Source organism: Pristis pectinata, chromosome 10 (genome assembly GCF_009764475.1).
Source record: "Pristis pectinata isolate sPriPec2 chromosome 10, sPriPec2.1.pri, whole genome shotgun sequence".
Classification (NCBI taxonomy): Eukaryota; Metazoa; Chordata; class Chondrichthyes; order Rhinopristiformes; family Pristidae; genus Pristis; species Pristis pectinata.
In genome coordinates, this window is record NC_067414.1 from 45,773,851 (window position 1) to 45,792,560 (window position 18,710).

The window sequence follows — 18,710 nt, forward strand, 5'->3', positions numbered from 1 at the left end:
TATGTCCTCAGGTTTTAGACACCTCTGCCACAAGGAACATTTTCTTCCTGTCTAGGTCTCTCATAATTTTGTATCCTTCTGTCAGGACTCCTTCAGGCTCTGCTCCAAGGAAAACAAACCCAGCCTATCCATTCCCTCCTCATCAATGAAAAACCTGGTGCATCTCTTCTGCATTCTCATCCGCGCAATCACATCCTTCCTATAGTATGCCATGCAGAACTACATACAATATTCTAGCAGTGGCCAAATCAATGTTTTATAAAGCTGTACAAAGACTTGCTCTTATATTCTATGAGAGCAGGTATCCAGTATGCCTTCACCGCCCTTTCTACTTGTGCTCCCACCTTCAGGGATCTATGGACTTGTATAAGAAGGTTACTTTGTTCTTAATGGAGCCTTATAGAGCCTTCACTAGTCACGGTAATAGGTCCTACCCTTATTAGACAAGCCTCCCACCCCAAAATGCATCACATTGCACTTATCAGGATCAAATTTCATCTGCCATTACTCTGCTCAAATTTCCAACTAATCTATATTCAGCTGTAGCCTAAGATAAGCTCCCTTGCTTTCAACACCATTACCAATTTTTGGGTCATCTGCAAACTTACGAATCATACCTCCTACATTCACATCTAATTAACATCTATCACAAACACCAAGAGTCCCAGTACCAATCTCTGTAGTAAAACATTGGTCACCCTGCTTCCAATCAAACAAGCAACTCTCCACCATCACTCTCTGCCACCTACTACCAAGCCAATTTGGGATCCAATTCGAAAATTTGCCTTAATTCCCATTGACTCTCATCTTTTGGGCCAGCCTTCCATGTGGGACCTTCTCAAAGACATTACTGAAGTCCATGTAAACCACATCAACCACGCTGCCCTCATCAATACATTTGGTTACTTCTTCAATAAAACTACATCGAATTAGTCAGACAGGATCTCCCATTAACAAAGCTGTCTTGACTATCACTGATCAATCCCTGCCTTTCCAAGTATAGATTAATCTTGTCCCTCAGAATATTTTCCAATAATTTCCCGACCATTAACATTAAACTACCTGGCTTGTATAATTACCAACTTATGCCTGCTACCTTTGTTTGTAATAATTGTTGGATTAAATTGCTGTGCTATATAACATAGCTGCTATTCTTTTACAGGAAACATATTAATAATCACTTGACAAACTTGTACTGCAAATTTTAGTCCTATGGCTTTTACCTTTGACAAAATCTATGGCCTTATAATCTTCATTAGAAGATCTGCTGATGCTGGCAAGCTGCTTCCTTATCAGTACACAATAACAGTATTAAGAAATGAAAGAAATATTCAAATGGGAGTGGCTTTGGTAAGTTTAGGGAAAGGAAATTGCAGTGGTAGGTGGGCAGATAACAAGATGAATTACTTTTAGATCATGACTATAGATCATGTAATATAGGTACATACATGAAAACGTATTAGGTGGGAGTGGCTGAAAGAAACACAAGAGTCGGAGACTGAGAATAAGACTAAAAAAAATCAAATGATCTGAAATCAGAGAAAGAAGATAACTTTTTGTTTTAAAATGAGTAATGCAGCAGGGATCTTCACTAATGTTACATACTCTATTAACACACAGTGTATCAGTAGAATTATATAAGAATGCATACCAATTAGTGCTTTCCTTTCATCTTCCAACTCAGTCCTCAAATCCTGCAGATGTTGCTCTGCCTCCTTTTGCAAAGCCTCCAATTTCATTCTCTGACTATCCTTCTGGGCCTGTATTTCTTCCACATGCTGTCTGTGTAAAGACTCTTCCAATTGCTGTCAAACATATACAATACCATTACATTAAAAACATAACATAAAAATTAGAAGCAGGAGTAGGCCACATGACCCTCACGTCTGCTCCACTATTTAATAAGATCACTAAGAATCTTGACCTCAGTGCCAATTTCCTGTACCGTATCCTACATCCTTTGATTTCCTGAACATTTAAAAATCTAACCATCTCTGTCCTGAAAATACTCAGCAGCTGAGCCTCCACAGCCTTTGTGGGTCATGCATTCCAAATTTCATCACCTTCTAGATGAAGAAATTTCTTTTCATCTCTGTCCTGAATTACCTGGACTTTTTTTGAGATTTTGAGATTGTGCCTCTCCACTCCCACACCTGCTGGTTTTAGACTTCTCAACCAGTATTTGTTCAAGCTCCTTAAGAACAACAAAATCTCTATTTCAGAATAAATCTAGTAAACCTTTCCAACAGTCCTTTAATTACAAGTACTCATTTCTCCAATTAACTTGTCCTTTCACAACTTTTTTCAGGTAAGATAATTAGTCACAAATTACAATTTCAGCTTTGGAGAAGGAAACTAAAATGTATTCAAGCATTAATTGACAATTCATGATATAATGTTAACATTTTGAAATTATCTAACCTTTTACCAGCAGGATAATTTTTGATTCTACATCAAAAAATCACAAACTCCAAAACTCTAATTGGTCCCAGATGAGTCTTCAAAGAATTTGCACATTTAATGTGCATTTTGCAAACCATAAAGACAAACCAAAAAAAATACAAAAATTGCTGGATAGACTCAACACATCAGGCAACAGCTGTGGAGAGAGAAATGGTCTAGAAACACTTCAGTGTCTAAAAAGCCAACACCGTTTTTTTTTGTGTGGCAACCTGACAGCAAAATTCTACTGTGCTTAAGGTCCAAATATCATGTGCAATAGAATCAGATTGAATCAACCTTGCCCTCAAAGACCTTAAATGAACGCTTGGCCTGCCACTAAGATGGGGGTGGTGGGGGGGTGGTGGGGAGGGCTGCTAATGGAAGAGAGGGTAGGGAGGATTAGAGATGGAATTAATGAGGTGGAGTGTTGGGATCAGACAAGTCATCAAGTGGAAGGTACAATCAAGTACATTATTAGGAGAGGCACAAAGGTTGAAAGGGAACACCAAACAATCTGCTTACAGAGGACCATTTTCCAGAAGTTTGATATGTCAGATTCACCAACAGTGGACAAATAACAATAGTCCTCTTTAGCTAACGCAACTCAACAGTTAAAAATTCCTTCTGACCTCATGTATGAATAGAAGCTTGAAGGATTGGGAACAAACTTTGAGGTTAGTGACTCATGCATAATGGATCTAATCACATTCAGCAGCTGTGTTTTTTTAACTAAATCATTTCACATAACACACAAATATGAACTTCTAACTCAATGTTTTAGATCAGTCATCTTTTATCAGAACTAGTAAAAATTAGATATTTAGGATGTAACAAATAGAATTGATAAAGGAGTTGATGCGGTGCATTTGGACTTTCAGGAAGCTTTTGATAAGGAACCACATACAAGTTACTGTGCAAAAGTAAAGCACATGGGATTGGAAGTAATATATTGGCATGGTCTGAGAAGTGGTTGACAGACAAGAAACAGGGAGTAGGAATAAATGGATCTTTTTCTAGTTGCCAGGCAGTGATTAGTGGGTGCCCAGAAATGAGTGCTTGGGTACAGCTATTTACAATAGATATCAATGAATGGGGTGAGGGAAATAAATGTTACATTTCAATGTTTGCAGACAACACAAAATCAAGAGGAAATGCAAAATTATCAAATGCATTCTCTCCTTGATCTGTCAAGGGTATCCTTTATCTTCAAAACTATAACATCTTCCTTATTCAGTTCTTTATCCCATCTCCTTTTCTTCCTTCACTACCTTTTCTAAACAGCTCAGACCAACGAATATTGGGTGCCCAGTTCTGCCCTTTTTTTGAGTCATGTATGAGGCAGAGATTATTCCGCAACAGCTAAACATATCAAAAGAGCAAACAAGTAAAAGTTAATTCAATGCTTGGAAGAACAATACTAAAACATGCCTTATATTCTTCGTCCTTAGACTCATTCATATTTCTCAAAGCGTTCTGGTGAGCATCCTCTAAAGATGCCTGTTGACGTTTATGCTCTTCTTCCATTTCTTGCATTTGTTTTATGAGCCGTTGTCTCTCATGATTGAATTGGCACTGAAGTTTTTGCAAGGAATCTTGGGACTGGGATAGCTGCATTTCCAGACTTTGCTTCAGTAAGGAGATCTATAGCAGAGAGGATTTAATAGAGTCAAACAGTAATTAAAGGTAGCAATATATGTATTTATCAAATGTAAAGATGGTAACCAAATTATGTAGAGTTTAACTTGTTAACATAAAAAATCCTCCACATAATTTTATGTAATCTCAACAACATTGTCTATACATTGGAGATTACTTTTGGTTGATCAAAAGCAATGAAAAAGAACTGATGGATATCTGAACAATGGCCTTCATTATTCTACACAGGTGGCCATATATACAAGCACAACAACACAAGAAAATAGGAGCAGGAGTAGGCCACCAGGCCCCTCTAATCTGTTCTGCCATTCACTATGATTATGGCTGATCTACGTTGGCCTCAACTCCTTATCTGTGCCAGTTCCCATAACCCTGAATTTCTCGATATTTCAAATATTTATCACTCTTCACCTTAAATATATCTATTTTGGCTTCCACCACTCTTGGGGCCAGGGAATTCCAGAGATTTACTACTATCTGGGAGAAATTTCTATGCACCTCAGCTTAAATGACTGGCTCCTTATTTTGTAGCTATGTGCCCTTGTTTGTGACTCTCCCATGAGGAAAAACATCTCAACATCCACCCTATCAAGCTTCCTTTCCATCTTGTGTATTTGAACAAGGTCACCTCTCATTCTTCTAAACTCAGACCTAAACTCTCTAGTATCTCTTGACAGGAATATAGACCTAACCTGTCAAGTCTCTCTTGATAGGACAACCCTCTCATTCCCAGGAGTTAGCCTGGTGAATCTCCTTTGGACTGCCTCCAATGCTACTATACCCTTTTTTTAGGTAAGGGAATCAAAACTATGCTTAGTATTGCAGGTGTGGCCTCATGAATACCCCGTATAACTGTAAGTAAACCTCCCTATTCTTAAACTCCAACCCCTTTGCAATAAAGGCCAACATGCAATTTGCCTTGTTAACTACTTGTTGGCAGGCAGGTCCAACTTTTTGAGATTCATGCACTAGAACACCTAGATCCCCCTGAACTTCATTCATTTGCAGTCTCTCTCCATTTAGCTAATAATCTGCCTTTTGATTCCTCTTATCAAAGTGTATGGCCTCACACTTCCCCACATTAAATGTTATTTCCCTCCTCCAGGATATTAATGTGAATGGTAAACAATTGAAAGCCAAGAACCGACTGGTTACTTCACTCGTTACATCTCTGCAGTCTGAAAAGGGCCCTTTTCTTCCAATTCTATGTTTTCTATGCAACAACCAATTTCCAATACATGCAAACACACTTCCTCCTATACTTTGGGCTCTTAATTCATGCACCAGTCTCCTAGGTGGCACCTTGTCAAATGCCATTTGGAAATTTGAATACACATCATACAGATTCCCCTCTCTCCCTGTCACATTCTCAAAGAATCCAAGCAAATTTGTCAAACATGATTTCCCTTTCACAAAACCACGTAGATGAGGTTTGATTATATTCAGCTTTCCTAAATGATTAGTTATTTCCTCTTTAATTATTGACACCAGTATCTTGTCAACAACAGATGTTAAATTAATTGGCCTATAGTTCCCAAATTTTTGTCTTCCTTTCTGAACAATCGAGACACGTTGACTGTTTTCCAATCTTCTGGTAACCTACTGGAATATAGCAAGTTTTGAAAGATTGCAACCAAAGGGTCCATTTCTCCGTAGCCACTTCCTTTAAAACTGTTGGGTGCAGGCCATTTTGTAGAGGCAATTTGTTCATCCTAAGCCCTGTCAGTTTCTCTAATACTTTATCCCTCATGATTGGGATTTTATAAGTTTCTCCATGTTATCTTAAATTAGTCCATTTGTTGTCTTAGGGATATTTGCAGAGTCCTCAGGACAGACTGATGCTTTTTTTTGTTTTTGTTTCCTGTTATTAATTCACCAGCCTCATTCTCCAGAAGTCCCACTTTTACCTGAACTGCCTTTTTCCTATTTATATATCCATAAAAACTCTTAATATTTGTTTTGATATTACATGCATATTTTCTGTGAAAATTAATTTTCTCTCTTCTTATGAGCATTTTAGTCATTTGCTGCTCGATCCTAAAACTTCCGAGCCCTTGTCACCTTGTATGTCTTACTGTTCAAATTAACATTATCCTTGACCTCCTTTGTTAACCACAGATTGCGCCGCTTTCTCGTGGAATCACTCCTCCTAATTTGGATAAATTCTTGCTGAGCATAATGGACCAGCTTTTTGAACATCTGCCACTGTTGTTTATTTTCCCAGTCCTCATTTTCCCAGAACTTCATCTTCATATGATTATAGTTGCCCTTATTTAAGTTGAAGACAGTAGTTTTGGTCCTATAGTGTTCACCTTCCTACTGCATCTGGAATTCTATCATATAATGGTCACTAGCTCCCAGGGGATCTTAAACCACAAGACTTCTTATTAATCTTTCCTCATCACTCATGACCAAATCGAAAGTAGCCTGTTCCTACTCTAAGAAGCAATCTGGGATGTACTCCACAATTCTTCTTTTATGATATTCTTTTCAATTTGGCTCATCCAATCAATTACCTACATTAAAATCTCTCATAACAATTGCAGTTTCCTTCAAGCATGCCCCAGTTATCTCCCCATTTATGTTCTGCCCTATTGAGGTCATAATTTGGGGCCTATACAATTCCCTTACTTGTGCCTTCCACCTATCCCTCTCCCAGTTCTTCTCCAGGCCAGAAGAGATGTCCTTAACCCTAGCAACAGGCAGCCAACATAGCCTTTGCAAGTCTCTGTCTTTGCTGCAGAGAACAGTGGCTGTTCCCCGAAATATGCGGTCCCCTCTGATTATTATGTTTCTCTTTTCTATCCACTTGAATAGCTTCTTGTGCCATAGTGCAATGGACCCCCACCCTCATCCACACAGGGAGCAAGAACTTCGTACCTGTTGGAGAAGATAAGGGCTGGAGCTCTTCTGGAATTATCCTTTGGATCCCTCTACCTGCTTCTTCTGTAGTCACAGCATCCTGTCCCAGACTATTTGCCAATTTAAAGATACATAATTTAAAGGGTATGATTGCCTCCTGGAACACTGTAGCATTCTCTAGAGTTCAGCAATCCAAGCAAATAAATTTTTGGCCAAATTACTCACACCATTCAATTTCAGTTCATCAGCTGTACAACATAATTGTGCAAGTGCAGGGTACACTCTTGAATATACAAGGACTATATTTTCAAATTCACTCTGTTCACCCAAAATGATGTTGAAAATTCTAATTCATGTGACATACAATATCGCTCATAACATACATCAACAATTCTTGCTGTTGCCGAGCAGGTCTCTCAAAAAGAAACACAAATTATAATGGCTTATACCTCTTCAAGATGAGACTGTAAATCTAAGAAGAACTGCAGTGTAGTGATAAATTAGCCAACAATATAATCATCACAAATGAACTATTTTGGAAATACCTAAACAGTGCACCACATTATATATTATTCATAATTACTAATGTTATATTGTACCCAAGGATATGTGTGATGTAGTTCATCTACTGGTAAAACGTCACTCATAAAAACTAACATGCATTTGTACTATTATAAACAACCTATAAACATAAAATCATTCAATGCACAGCAGGTGCAAATGATAGTTTGCTTTTTATCAAATGGCTTTCTTCTCATGCATACATACAAAGTCTACTAGCACAATTTTTCATGCGAAGGTGGTTTGTGAACGTATTAAAATACCACAGTTATTTTTTAAAGAAGCTCAATATGGAATAAAGCTTAAAGCCACATTGCTCGATGCATAACTAGGATAGCAAAAATCCATCAATCTATATCTATTTTTGACTATCACATTCAACTTCAAAATGCTTCTACACAAAATCACTTAGCATTATTCCAATCAGTTTTATGCTTGGTTAAATTGTCACATTTTGAGTTTGAGTTCCACTTAACACATTGTTATATCTCGCCTCTAAGGTCTCCAGACTAGACCCCAATTCTTCCCATTTGAGAGGAATTTATTTGAACTACTTTTCTTTGCAACCAAATGTTCAAATAAAAATACCTAAATGACAAGTACATTAAACATTTATAAACAGTTATTACTTTGTTAAAAATGGTAAAGCCAGCTCAAAGCATGTTGAATGAACAATTGCAGGACTACAAAGTCTTAAAACAAGCAAGAATGGTGAACTATGCACAGCCCTCTTCATTTATATTCCTGAGATAAAATATACAGGATAGAAATTCATTCCCTATCACTTTCACAATCTTGTATATATAGCAGAGGCTGCTCATTGCACTCGACTTCCAAAATTCAGTTAAATTAACATAATCAAGGACACATTTTCAATATGTAATCTTTTGATAGAGGTGGAAAGCAGAAACAGTTTTATTCAAACTATCTGCTTCCAAGCAGTGTTAAGTTTTCTAAAACAAAATAAGGGATTTGTGACAATTAAACTGAAATTTATAAACCTTCGCAAGGATGTTGCATCTTTATATCCTGCCCATTGTCTTTAAGCTTGACAACTATGGATTTAGTTTATTTCTAGATTAAATCCTCACTGTAAGATATTGCAGTTCCAGTTATGGAAAATGAGAAATATTAAATAAACATGCAAAAATCACACACACAAACACACATATATACATATAAGTATATATTCAGGTGAGATGAATATTGCATGTATTTTAATCTTTTTCCAAATACAAAATATATTTTGAAGTAAACTCTTTTACATATAGAGGAATTTACTATGAGTAAATCAAGTAATGCAAGCATGCCACACCTACACATCAGGTATCAGGCAGGATGAAAATTGCATCTCACTTACATTACTGATAGATTTTTGTAAAGCTTCACCTAGAAAGTGCCGCTATGAAAAAGATCACAGGAATAAAAAAAAGATCAGAATCTAATTGTAAAATGAAGAAACAATTTGGAGCAAATATGGAGAAAATACAAATGTTTATCATGAACAGTGTGATGATTTTGACACACTGTTAAAAAAAGATGAAACAGATATTCAATATTTGCACAATTAGAGTGAGTTTTAAAAGTTGTGTCATCAACTTTGATGCTTAATTCTATAAACGATGTATTTTAACAATGTAGAATTCAAAATTCATTTAAAACATATCTCAACACATTAAAAAGATCTGGTGTAAAGCATATGACAATTTTAGACATTTTAGATCATAAAGTCAAACAGGCATACAGCATAGAAATAGGCTCTTTGACTCACCATGTCCATGCCAACCATCAAGTACCTATCCACACTAATTCTATTTACCAGTACTTGGTCCATAGACTTCTATGCATTTAAAATACATGTACTTATCTGGATACTTCTGAAAGGTTTTGAGAGTGCTCTTCTTCACTGCTCCTTTTCACCCTTCCAGTACAATCATTTATTTCCTGCTGTGTGGTGACCAAAACTCCCCCTGTGGCCTAACCTGTGTTTTATAAAGTTGTAACATATTTGTTGTCCTCCAACATTTCACACCTCAATTGTGGCCAACAAAGATTTTGGAAATCTTTGTCAGATCCCCAGTAATCTCCTGCCTTGCCTCACATAGCAGTGTGTATGTGTGTGTGTGTGTGTATATATATATATTATATATATATATATATATATATATATATACACACATACACACACACATATATACATAAATATTAGGCCCTGGTGATTTATCCACCAGTAATCTTGCTATGACATCCAATAATACCTCCTTTTTAATGATAATTCATTCTAGAACTTCACTGTCTCCCTCCTAGAATTCTGTAACTACAATGTCCTTTATGAATACAGAGAAGAAGTTTTCATTTAAGACCTCATTTACATCCTCTGGCTCCATTCAAAATTAACATTTTGGTCCCTAATTGACTCTACTCTTTCCTTGGTTACCTTCTTGCCTTAATATACCTATAATGTGCTTTGGGATTTTCCTTGATCCTGCCTGCCAGTGATATTCGTGCCCCCTCTTTGCTCTCTTAGTTTCTTTTTCAAGTATCAGCCTACACTTTCCATACAAACTAAGGGTCTCCCTCATTTTCAGTTCTCTATAACTGCTATAGGCTTTCTTTTTTTTAACCTTAATCCAGCTTTCGATTTCCCTTGACTACTCTAACCCTATTACTCTAACATCTCTCAGTGATTTGTCTACTTATCTGATCCTTTACCTCCAGTAAAATTATTGCCCCCTTTTTGTTTCTAAACTGTATCAATATGGCCTCATTTGAAGAGCTTTAATAGGATATCCTCTCTCTCTACTACAGTAATAAACTCCCTAATCAATACTGCATTGCTACTTCCTCTTCTGCATTCCCCTCCCCCCGTCTATACCCCGAAACATTTGAGTTGTCAGTCATGCCTGTTTTTTTCACGTCTCTGTGCTTGCAACAATATCATATTCCTAAGTGCTGTTCAAAGCTCTAGGTTCATCTAACTAACTGGTCAGATGTGGTAGTGTAGTGTAACACTATTACAGCGCCAGCAACTTGGGTTCAATTCCCGCTGGTGTCTGTAAGGAGTTTGTATGTTCTCTCCACGTCTGCATGGGTTTCCTCTGGGTGCTCCAGTTTCCTCCCATATTCCAAAGATGTACGGGTTAGGAAGTTGTGGGTATGCTATGTTGGTGCCGGAAGCGTGGCAACACTTGCAGGCTGCCCCCAGAACACTCTACGCCAAAGATGCATTTCACTGTGTGTTTCGATGTACATGTGACTAATAAAGAAATCTTATCTTAGATGCAATTTAGTCCTGTATTCCTCCCATGTCCCTTGTAATACTCATGTCTTTGCTGCCTACTGGAGAAGGTTTTCTTTCTATACATGCTTTTGGGTCCTGCAACATTTGTTAGAATGCACAATGTAAACATTCAGGAAATGAAGCATGAACAAAAATGTAAAAAAAAATCTTCTCACTCCTTTCAAATCTTGAAAAAACAATGAAGTTTAGTCATCAGAGCATTTAACATTATTTCTTCCATGCACTGTCAGCACTGCATTCCCAGTCTACAAGACTAAATTCCTTTTACAATGTATGCTCAATGCTTTATAATGTGCTGTCAATAGTGGACTTTTTTTGGGTATAATATCGTCTTCCTCTGAGAGACACTAACTGATTAATACTCGGCAGTTTTGTTCGATTTCTATGTCATGAAACAGGCTAGATTCACTTCATATCTGGTACACTAGAATAGGAAAGCAAGGACGTACTGCTGAGGCTTTATAAGGTGTTGGTCAGACTGCATTTGGAATATTGTGAGCAATTTTGGGCCCCATATCCAAGGAAAGATGTGCTGGCCCTGGAGAGGGTCCGGAGGAAGTTCACAAGAATGATCCCAGGAATGAAAGGCTTAATGTATGAGGAGTGTTTGATGGCTCTGGGCCTATACTCTAAGGAGTTCAGAAAGATGTGGGGGGGGGGGGGGGGGGTGCGGATCCAAATACTGAAAGGCCTGGATGGAGTGAACATAGCCTCAGAATAAAGGGATGTCCCCTTTCGAACTGAAATGAGGAGCATCAAACACTGAAGCACAGTACAGGTCCTTCAGCCCATTATGTTGCGCCAACATTTTATCCTGCTCTAATATCTATCTAACCCTTCCCTTCCACATAGCCCTCCATTTCTCTATCATTCATGTGGCTATCTAAGAGTCTCTTAAATGTCCCTAATATATCTGCACCCACAACCTCTGCCAGCAGTGCGTTTCATACATCCGCCGCTCTCTGTGTAAAAAAACTAACCTCTGACATCACCCTTATACCTTCCCCCAATCACCTTAAAATTATGCCCCCTTGTGTTAACCATCTTCACCCTGGTAAAAAAAATGTCTCTGATTATCCACTCGATCTATGCCTCTTATCATCTTGTGCACCTCTATCAAGTCACCTCTCATCCTCCTTCTCTCCAAAGAGAAAAGCCCTAACTCACTCAACCTACCATCATAAGGCATGCTCTCCAATCCAGGCAGCATCCTGGTAAATCTCCTCTGCACCCTCTCCTTCCACATCCTTCCTATTATGACGCGACCAGAACTGAACATAATACAAGTGTGGTCTAACCAGAGTTCTATACAGCTGCAACATTACCTCGTGGCTCTTGAACTCAATACCCTGACTAATAAAGGCCAACAGACCATACACCTTTTTAGCAATGCTATCAACCTGCATGGCAACCTTGAGGGATCTATGGACATGGACCCCAAGATCCCTCTGTTCCTCCACACTGCTAAGAGTCCTGCCATTAACCTTGTATTCTGCCTTCAAATTCGATCTCACGAAGTGTATCACTTCACACTATTCTGAGTTGGACTCCATCTGCCACTTCTCAGCCCAGGTCTGCATTCTATCAATATTCTGTTGTATTCTACAGCAACCGTCTACGCTATCCACAACACCACCAACCTTTGTACCATCTGCAAACTTAGTAACACACCCTTCCACATCCTCATCCAAGTCATTTATAAAAATCACCCAGAGCAGGGGTCCCAGAACAGATCCCTGCAGAACACCACTGGTCACTGACCTCCAGGCAGAATATGCTCCATCTACCAGCACCCTCTGTCTTCTATGGGCGGGCCAATTCTGAATCCACACAGCCGTGTCCCCTGGATCCTATGCCTCCTGACTTTCTGAATGAGCCTTCCATGAGGAACTTTATCAAACGCCTTATTAAAATCCATGTACACCACATCCACTGCTCTACCTTCATCAATGTGCATTGTCACATCCCCAAAGAATTCAATCAGGCTCGTGAGGCACGACCTGCCCCTCACAAAGCCATGCTGACTATCCCTAATCAGCCTATGCTTCTCCAAATGCTCATAAATCCTGTCTCTAAGAATCTTCTCCAGTAATTTGCCCACCACTGAAGTAAGACTCACTGGTCTGTTATTCCCAGGGTTATCCCTACTTCCTTTCTTAAACAAAGAAACAGCATTTGCCACCCTCCAATCATCTGGCACTATTCCTGTGGCCAGTGAGGACACAAAGATCATCGCCAAAGGCGCAGCATCCTCTTCCCTCGCTTCCGGTAATAACCTTGGATATATCCCGTACGGCCCCGGTGACTTAACTATCGTAATGTTTTTCAGAAGTTCCAGCACATCGTCTTTCCTCACGTCAACGTGCACAAGCATATCAGCCTGTTGTACGCCATTCTCACAAACGTCAACGTCTCTCTCACTGGTGAATACTGAAGTAAAGTACTCATTAAGGACCTTCCCTACCTCTTCCCTCGAGGCACATGTTTCCTCTCTTATCCCTAATCGGTCCTACCCTCACTCTAATTATCCTCCTATTCTTCACATAGGTGTAGAACACCTTGGGGTTTTACTTGATCCTACTCGCCAAGGCCTTCTCATGCCCCCTTCTAGCTCTCCATTCTTAAGTCCATTCTTAAGCTCCCTCCTGGCTACCTTGTAACTCTCCAGAGCCCTGTCTGATCCATGCTTTCTAAACCTCAGGTAAGCCTCTTTCTTCTTCTTGACAAGATATTCTACATCACTTGTCAACCACGGTTCCTTCACTGTACCATCCTTACTCTGCCTCAATGGGACAAACCTATCCAGAACCCCAGGCAAGTACTCCCTGAACAACCTCCACGTTTCCTCTGTGCACTTCCCCAAGAACATCTTTTCCCAGTTTATGTTACCAAGTTCCTGCCTAATAGCATGATAATTCCCCTTCCCCCAGTTAAATGCTTTTCCATATCGTCTGCTCCCATCCCTCTCCAAGGCTATGTAAAGGTCAAGGAGTTATGGTCACTATCTCCAAAATGCTCTCCCACCGAGAGATCTGAAACCTGATCAGGCTCATTGCCTTGTACCAGGTCCAGAATGGCCTCTTCTCTAGTCGACCTGTCCACATACTATGCCAGGAATCCTTCCTGGACACACCTAACAAACTCCACTCCATCTATCCACTTTACAGTAAGGAGGTGCAAATCAATATTAGGGAAGTTGAAATCACCCATGATAACAACCCTGTTATTTTTGCATCTCTCCAAAATCTGCCTCTCGATCTGCTCCTCGATGTTTCTGCTGTTATTGGGGGGTCTGCAGAATACTCCCAATAGAGTGATACCTCCCATTCTTCAGCCAGAATTTCTTTAGCCAGAGGGTCATCTCTGGAATTTGGTGCCACAGAGGGCTGTGGAGGCCATGTCATAGGGTGTATTTAGGGCAGAATCTGATAGGTTCTTGATTGCTAAGGGGATTAAGGATTACAGGGAAAAGAATGGGGTTGAGCAAAAAAAAGCCATGATTGAATGGCAGAGCAGATTCGAGGGGCTGAATGGCCTAATACTGCTCCTATATCCTATGCTCTTACACAGAAATCCGTGCTTAATTTTATTCATTTTAATGTAAGTATTTATATTATCATTTGCAAAGTTATCTTTAATACTTGAGATTGGTGGAGGAAGACCTGAACCCCAGCTTCTGAACTGTTAAGTTTTATATAATGGGGTGAACCTGTATTCCTCCTAGAGATGATTAGAGTACACGTTAGGATTTGAAAACGACTTTAAATCAAGTTAGCAGCATTTTTTAAGCTTCAAGAAAAAGAATTATGTAGACAAGTTGCTTTCTTAATAAAGCACAAGAGAAAGGTTGAACAGAAATCTAATCATCTCTCCCTCTATTCAAAAATTGCTGAGTATTTCTCATGCATGCTCCTTTGCTGAATTTGTATATTTTCTTTCCTGGCTCAGAATAGCCAGCACAATTTGCCTGCATAGTTTGTTTTTGGCTGGATTTAATAATTTTCATATTTTTGCTCCACTGATCTGATGTTACGGGGCTGGTACATGCAAAGCATTAGGCAAGTTGAGATCTAGGACTGACTAAAGAGGCTAGAAATTTCCAACAGTAAGTGAATTGGAGGCTTGGGACTGAGACGAAGAGTAAAAATCTTGGGTGGAGGCTAGAAGAAGAAGTGAGAGAAACATTCAGTTAATTATCACCAATCACATTCCCTCAACCGATACTAAGAGGTGTTAAATTCTACTTGAGAGTAGTACTAAGGATAACAATTACACAAACCAAACCCTGGGTATGTGACTTAAACACCTATCACGCATGACAATGGCTCAATGGTGATATTACTGATCAAGTCCTGAGGAATATGGCTGCCTGATTGCAGTAAGTGATGAGCAAATCAACACAAGGAAGCAACCAAAGGACCTTGTCCTCAACAGTCCGATGGAGATGCATCTTGTCTTGATATTGTTGATAATACAGATGAGAATGACCAATAAAACTAAGTTCCTGACTTTGCACAAAAGCTATCCTTTTGTATCTGGTTGTGTAATGTTATCATCATGCTAACTCAGATGGATTCAAATGAGATCTATCAGCTCAAAACTTTGCATCCATGTGGATCTGTGTGCTAATCAGTAGTAGCAGAATTGTTTCTCATCACAATCTTTGTGGCCTTTCATATCCTTCATTCTAACATTACCAGCAAACAGAATATCAAAACTGCCTCAATAACACCATCATAGGAGCAGTCGTAGGGGAACCTAAAATGAGACACCAATGTATTGGGGCTACAATCCAGGATAGCATGAAACCTCCTGTTTAGCATACATGTTTATGCATGGCGCTAAAAGATGACAGACTCTGTAAATCTAATCAATGCTCTGCAGTCTTGCTACCTCCAGTCCTGAGTGCCAATGCACAATCTAACAACAAACAGGAAAAGTCAGATCCAGGTATATCTGCAACCACAATCTTCGGCAGAGCTCAACACCTGAATAGGTATGCCGATGCTGGGTACAGTATTTAGATCCATCTTCAGCCAGAAATACCAGGTGGATATTCCATCTGTGTATCCTTCTAAGATCTAACCCCCATTATCTCATAAACTACTGATATAGTAAGAAACAGCTAACCATGCTGAAGACAGAAAAGTTACTGGGGCCTGACCATACCTCAACTGTAGTAGTGAAAATTTTCTGCAAAATTAGCCTTCCCCTGTTCAAGAAGTCGGTATAGTTGCAAGACTGGTACTACCTGAAAAAATGAACATTACGTATTTCCTGACCATAAAATGCCAAGCTAATCCAGTGCAACCTATATCCAGTGTAATCAATTACTATTCCATCATTCTCCTCTCAATCTTTAGCACAGTGTTGGAAGGAGTGATGGAAGGAGTAATGGAAGGATTCATTGACAGTCTTAACACATGGCAATTACCTTTCTTACCAAAGCTCAGTTAAGTTCCAACCACTTAGTCTACACTTCTTTAGAGCCTTGGACCAAACATGGATAAAAGAGCCAAGTTTCAGAGGAAATGTGAGAGCGACTGCCCTTATCATCAAGGTGGCATACGACCGAGGGTCACATTCAGTCTGCTATGGTGACTCCTGAACTGACAATGCAAATTCAATAATGGATGGAGCTTCAGGACTATATGCAGGTGAAACAAATTAAGGTTATTAAAAGAAAAAAAGAGAAGTTCCGTCTAAAATTACTGAGGCAGCTAGGTGTGGAGTGTCTAAACAAGAACCCAGATAGAGCCAGTTCACACTAATGATTGGGCAATTCTTATTCAAAAACTTAATTTTTCTTCCTTCTCTTTTCCCTATCTTTGCTTTCCTCCATTTCCTGCCCACACTTCTCTTTATATTTTTCCTTACTCATTATCAAGTTTTGAGCAGCTTTTCCTTTTTTGATACTTTTTCCATTTAGGTAGCCTACAATTTTTTTTGAAGTTTTAAACTAGAAGAATAGATAAAGAGAAGCTGATGCAATTGGTCAAACTGGGGTATTGTGTTGTCAAAACCACTGGACTACTTGAAAGATACAGCAAAATTGGAATGATAGCGAATTCTTTTATGGTTTTGTTACACTGAGAAATCTAGTAACTAGCTTTAAGGAAAACTGAGCATAGAAAACATTGTTTTAACATTTTTAACGTGCAGTTTGGGAATTTAGCATCTTTAATGCCTAACCAAATATCTGCCATGATACAACATGTAAGAATATGGTCTTCTGGAACAATATTGAGGCAAGCTGATGCTTTTTGCTCTATGGCAATATAATATGGATTCTTTACCAGTGACACAGATCCAGTTAGAATTATTCCAGCTAAAAGTACAATGTTTCTGGGAGAGGTAGAAAAGAAGAACGTGCTCCTGTTGGACTGATTTGCTGCAAGAATATACAGATGTCGATACTGGTGAAGGCAGGACCCACCCTGGCAGATTAACTGGCTCTTCTGGTATATCTTCTCCCATTATTAGTCAGCCCACCCACAGTCACAGTTAAGGAAGTACACAAACACTGGTTATTTGGTACAATGAAACTCTTATCAGTGGAGTGATACCTTAGCACAAGCCACTGTCTTCAGAAGAGAGTTAAGAGTGAAAATATAATTATATCTATGATAAAATTAATAATTTTCCAGGAGGGCTACAACATTAAACAATTGTACCTTGGTATAATTTTTCTTCAGCCAGGATACTGATGCACATGAAAATAACAAAAGCAATTTCAAAGCAGCATAGTTTCTTTATGGTTTGTAATTAATCCTGCTACTAAATTATTAAAAACGTGAAGGATTCAAGGAAAAGAAGAACAAATGTTTTGCAAAGTATAAGCTGTATTTAGATATAGTATAGTAATAATTTTAGACAAGATCAACACATACCTGATTCAAAAGATCTTCTACCTTTTTCTGACAGCCTTCCTTCTCTGCACTGATTTCCTGGTCCTTCTGATGTGAGAGGTGAGCCAATGCAGACCGTTTCTCATCTGCATGCTGCCTTTCTAACTTCGCGCATAATTTTTCATATTGCTCCCTAAGATAAATACATCACTTGAGTAACAGAAAATAGAAAAAGGACTGAAAATGTTTTGGGTAGCGATATAAGCAGAGAAGAATGTAATGAATAATCTTAATACATAAGACTTAGTCATTCAGTAGAGGAACTGATAATATCAAAAAGTGTCTGGTTTACCCCAGGAAAAATCTAAATACCTTTTGCTGAAAATCTTCCTTTTAGTATAACAGTTACAATAAGTTATGAAACCTACTAGTTCATCAAAACTTGTGAAAAGTTATTTACAAATTCAAGTGTTTGTAAATACCCCATTCTCTGTTTTTACTGGATTGGAACCTCACCTGCCTCCAGGCAGCCAAAGATCAATCTGAACTTCCTCGCTCTCCCACCCTACTCCAGGCAGCCGAAGATCCATCTGGACTTCCTTGCTCTCCCTCCTGACTGCAGAAAGTAGTGCACTCTGCCCAATACATCACGGGCACATACCTCCCTACCATTGGGCCATGCCATCTTTTTGCAGCTACCATCTCCCGCCTCCAGTCCTCTTCTTCCGCCTGGACGCCCCCACTGGGCCTGTTACCTTCCCTGGACCTATTGATAAATAACTGTTGGCACGACATCAGCCATGTTGACCTTTCTGCTCCCCTCACCCACTCTAACCTCACCCCTTCTGAATGCCCTACTCTCCACACTCTCCACACCAACCCTGACGTCGTCATCAAACCAGCCAACAAAGGTGGTGCTGTGGTAGTCTGGCACATTGACCTCTACCTTGCAAAGGCCAGATGCTAACTCTCGGACACCTCCTCCTACCTACCCCTGGACCACGACCCCACCGAGGACCACCAGGACATTATCTCCCACT

At 39.2% G+C, this 18,710-nt stretch overlaps 1 protein-coding gene across 9 annotated transcripts in view; it reads right to left on the reverse strand.

The window, feature by feature from the left end:
- The window catches only part of fam184ab (family with sequence similarity 184 member Ab), a 105,206-nt gene that overhangs the window by 29,015 nt on the left and 57,481 nt on the right, over nucleotides 1–18,710 (reverse strand). For 6 of the 9 annotated variants that reach the window (XM_052025478.1, XM_052025473.1, XM_052025475.1 and 3 more), the window contains exons 9-12: nucleotides 17,713–17,863; nucleotides 8,882–8,923; nucleotides 3,871–4,083; nucleotides 1,652–1,805 (exon numbers count right to left, since the gene is read on the reverse strand). In XM_052025478.1, the coding sequence (XP_051881438.1) occupies nucleotides 1,652–1,805; nucleotides 3,871–4,083; nucleotides 8,882–8,923; nucleotides 17,713–17,863 (560 nt within the window). The remainder of the gene's footprint in view (nucleotides 1–1,651; nucleotides 1,806–3,870; nucleotides 4,084–8,881; nucleotides 8,924–17,712; nucleotides 17,864–18,710) is intronic. The other 3 variants (XM_052025474.1, XM_052025481.1, XM_052025480.1) reach the window with 1 other exon arrangement.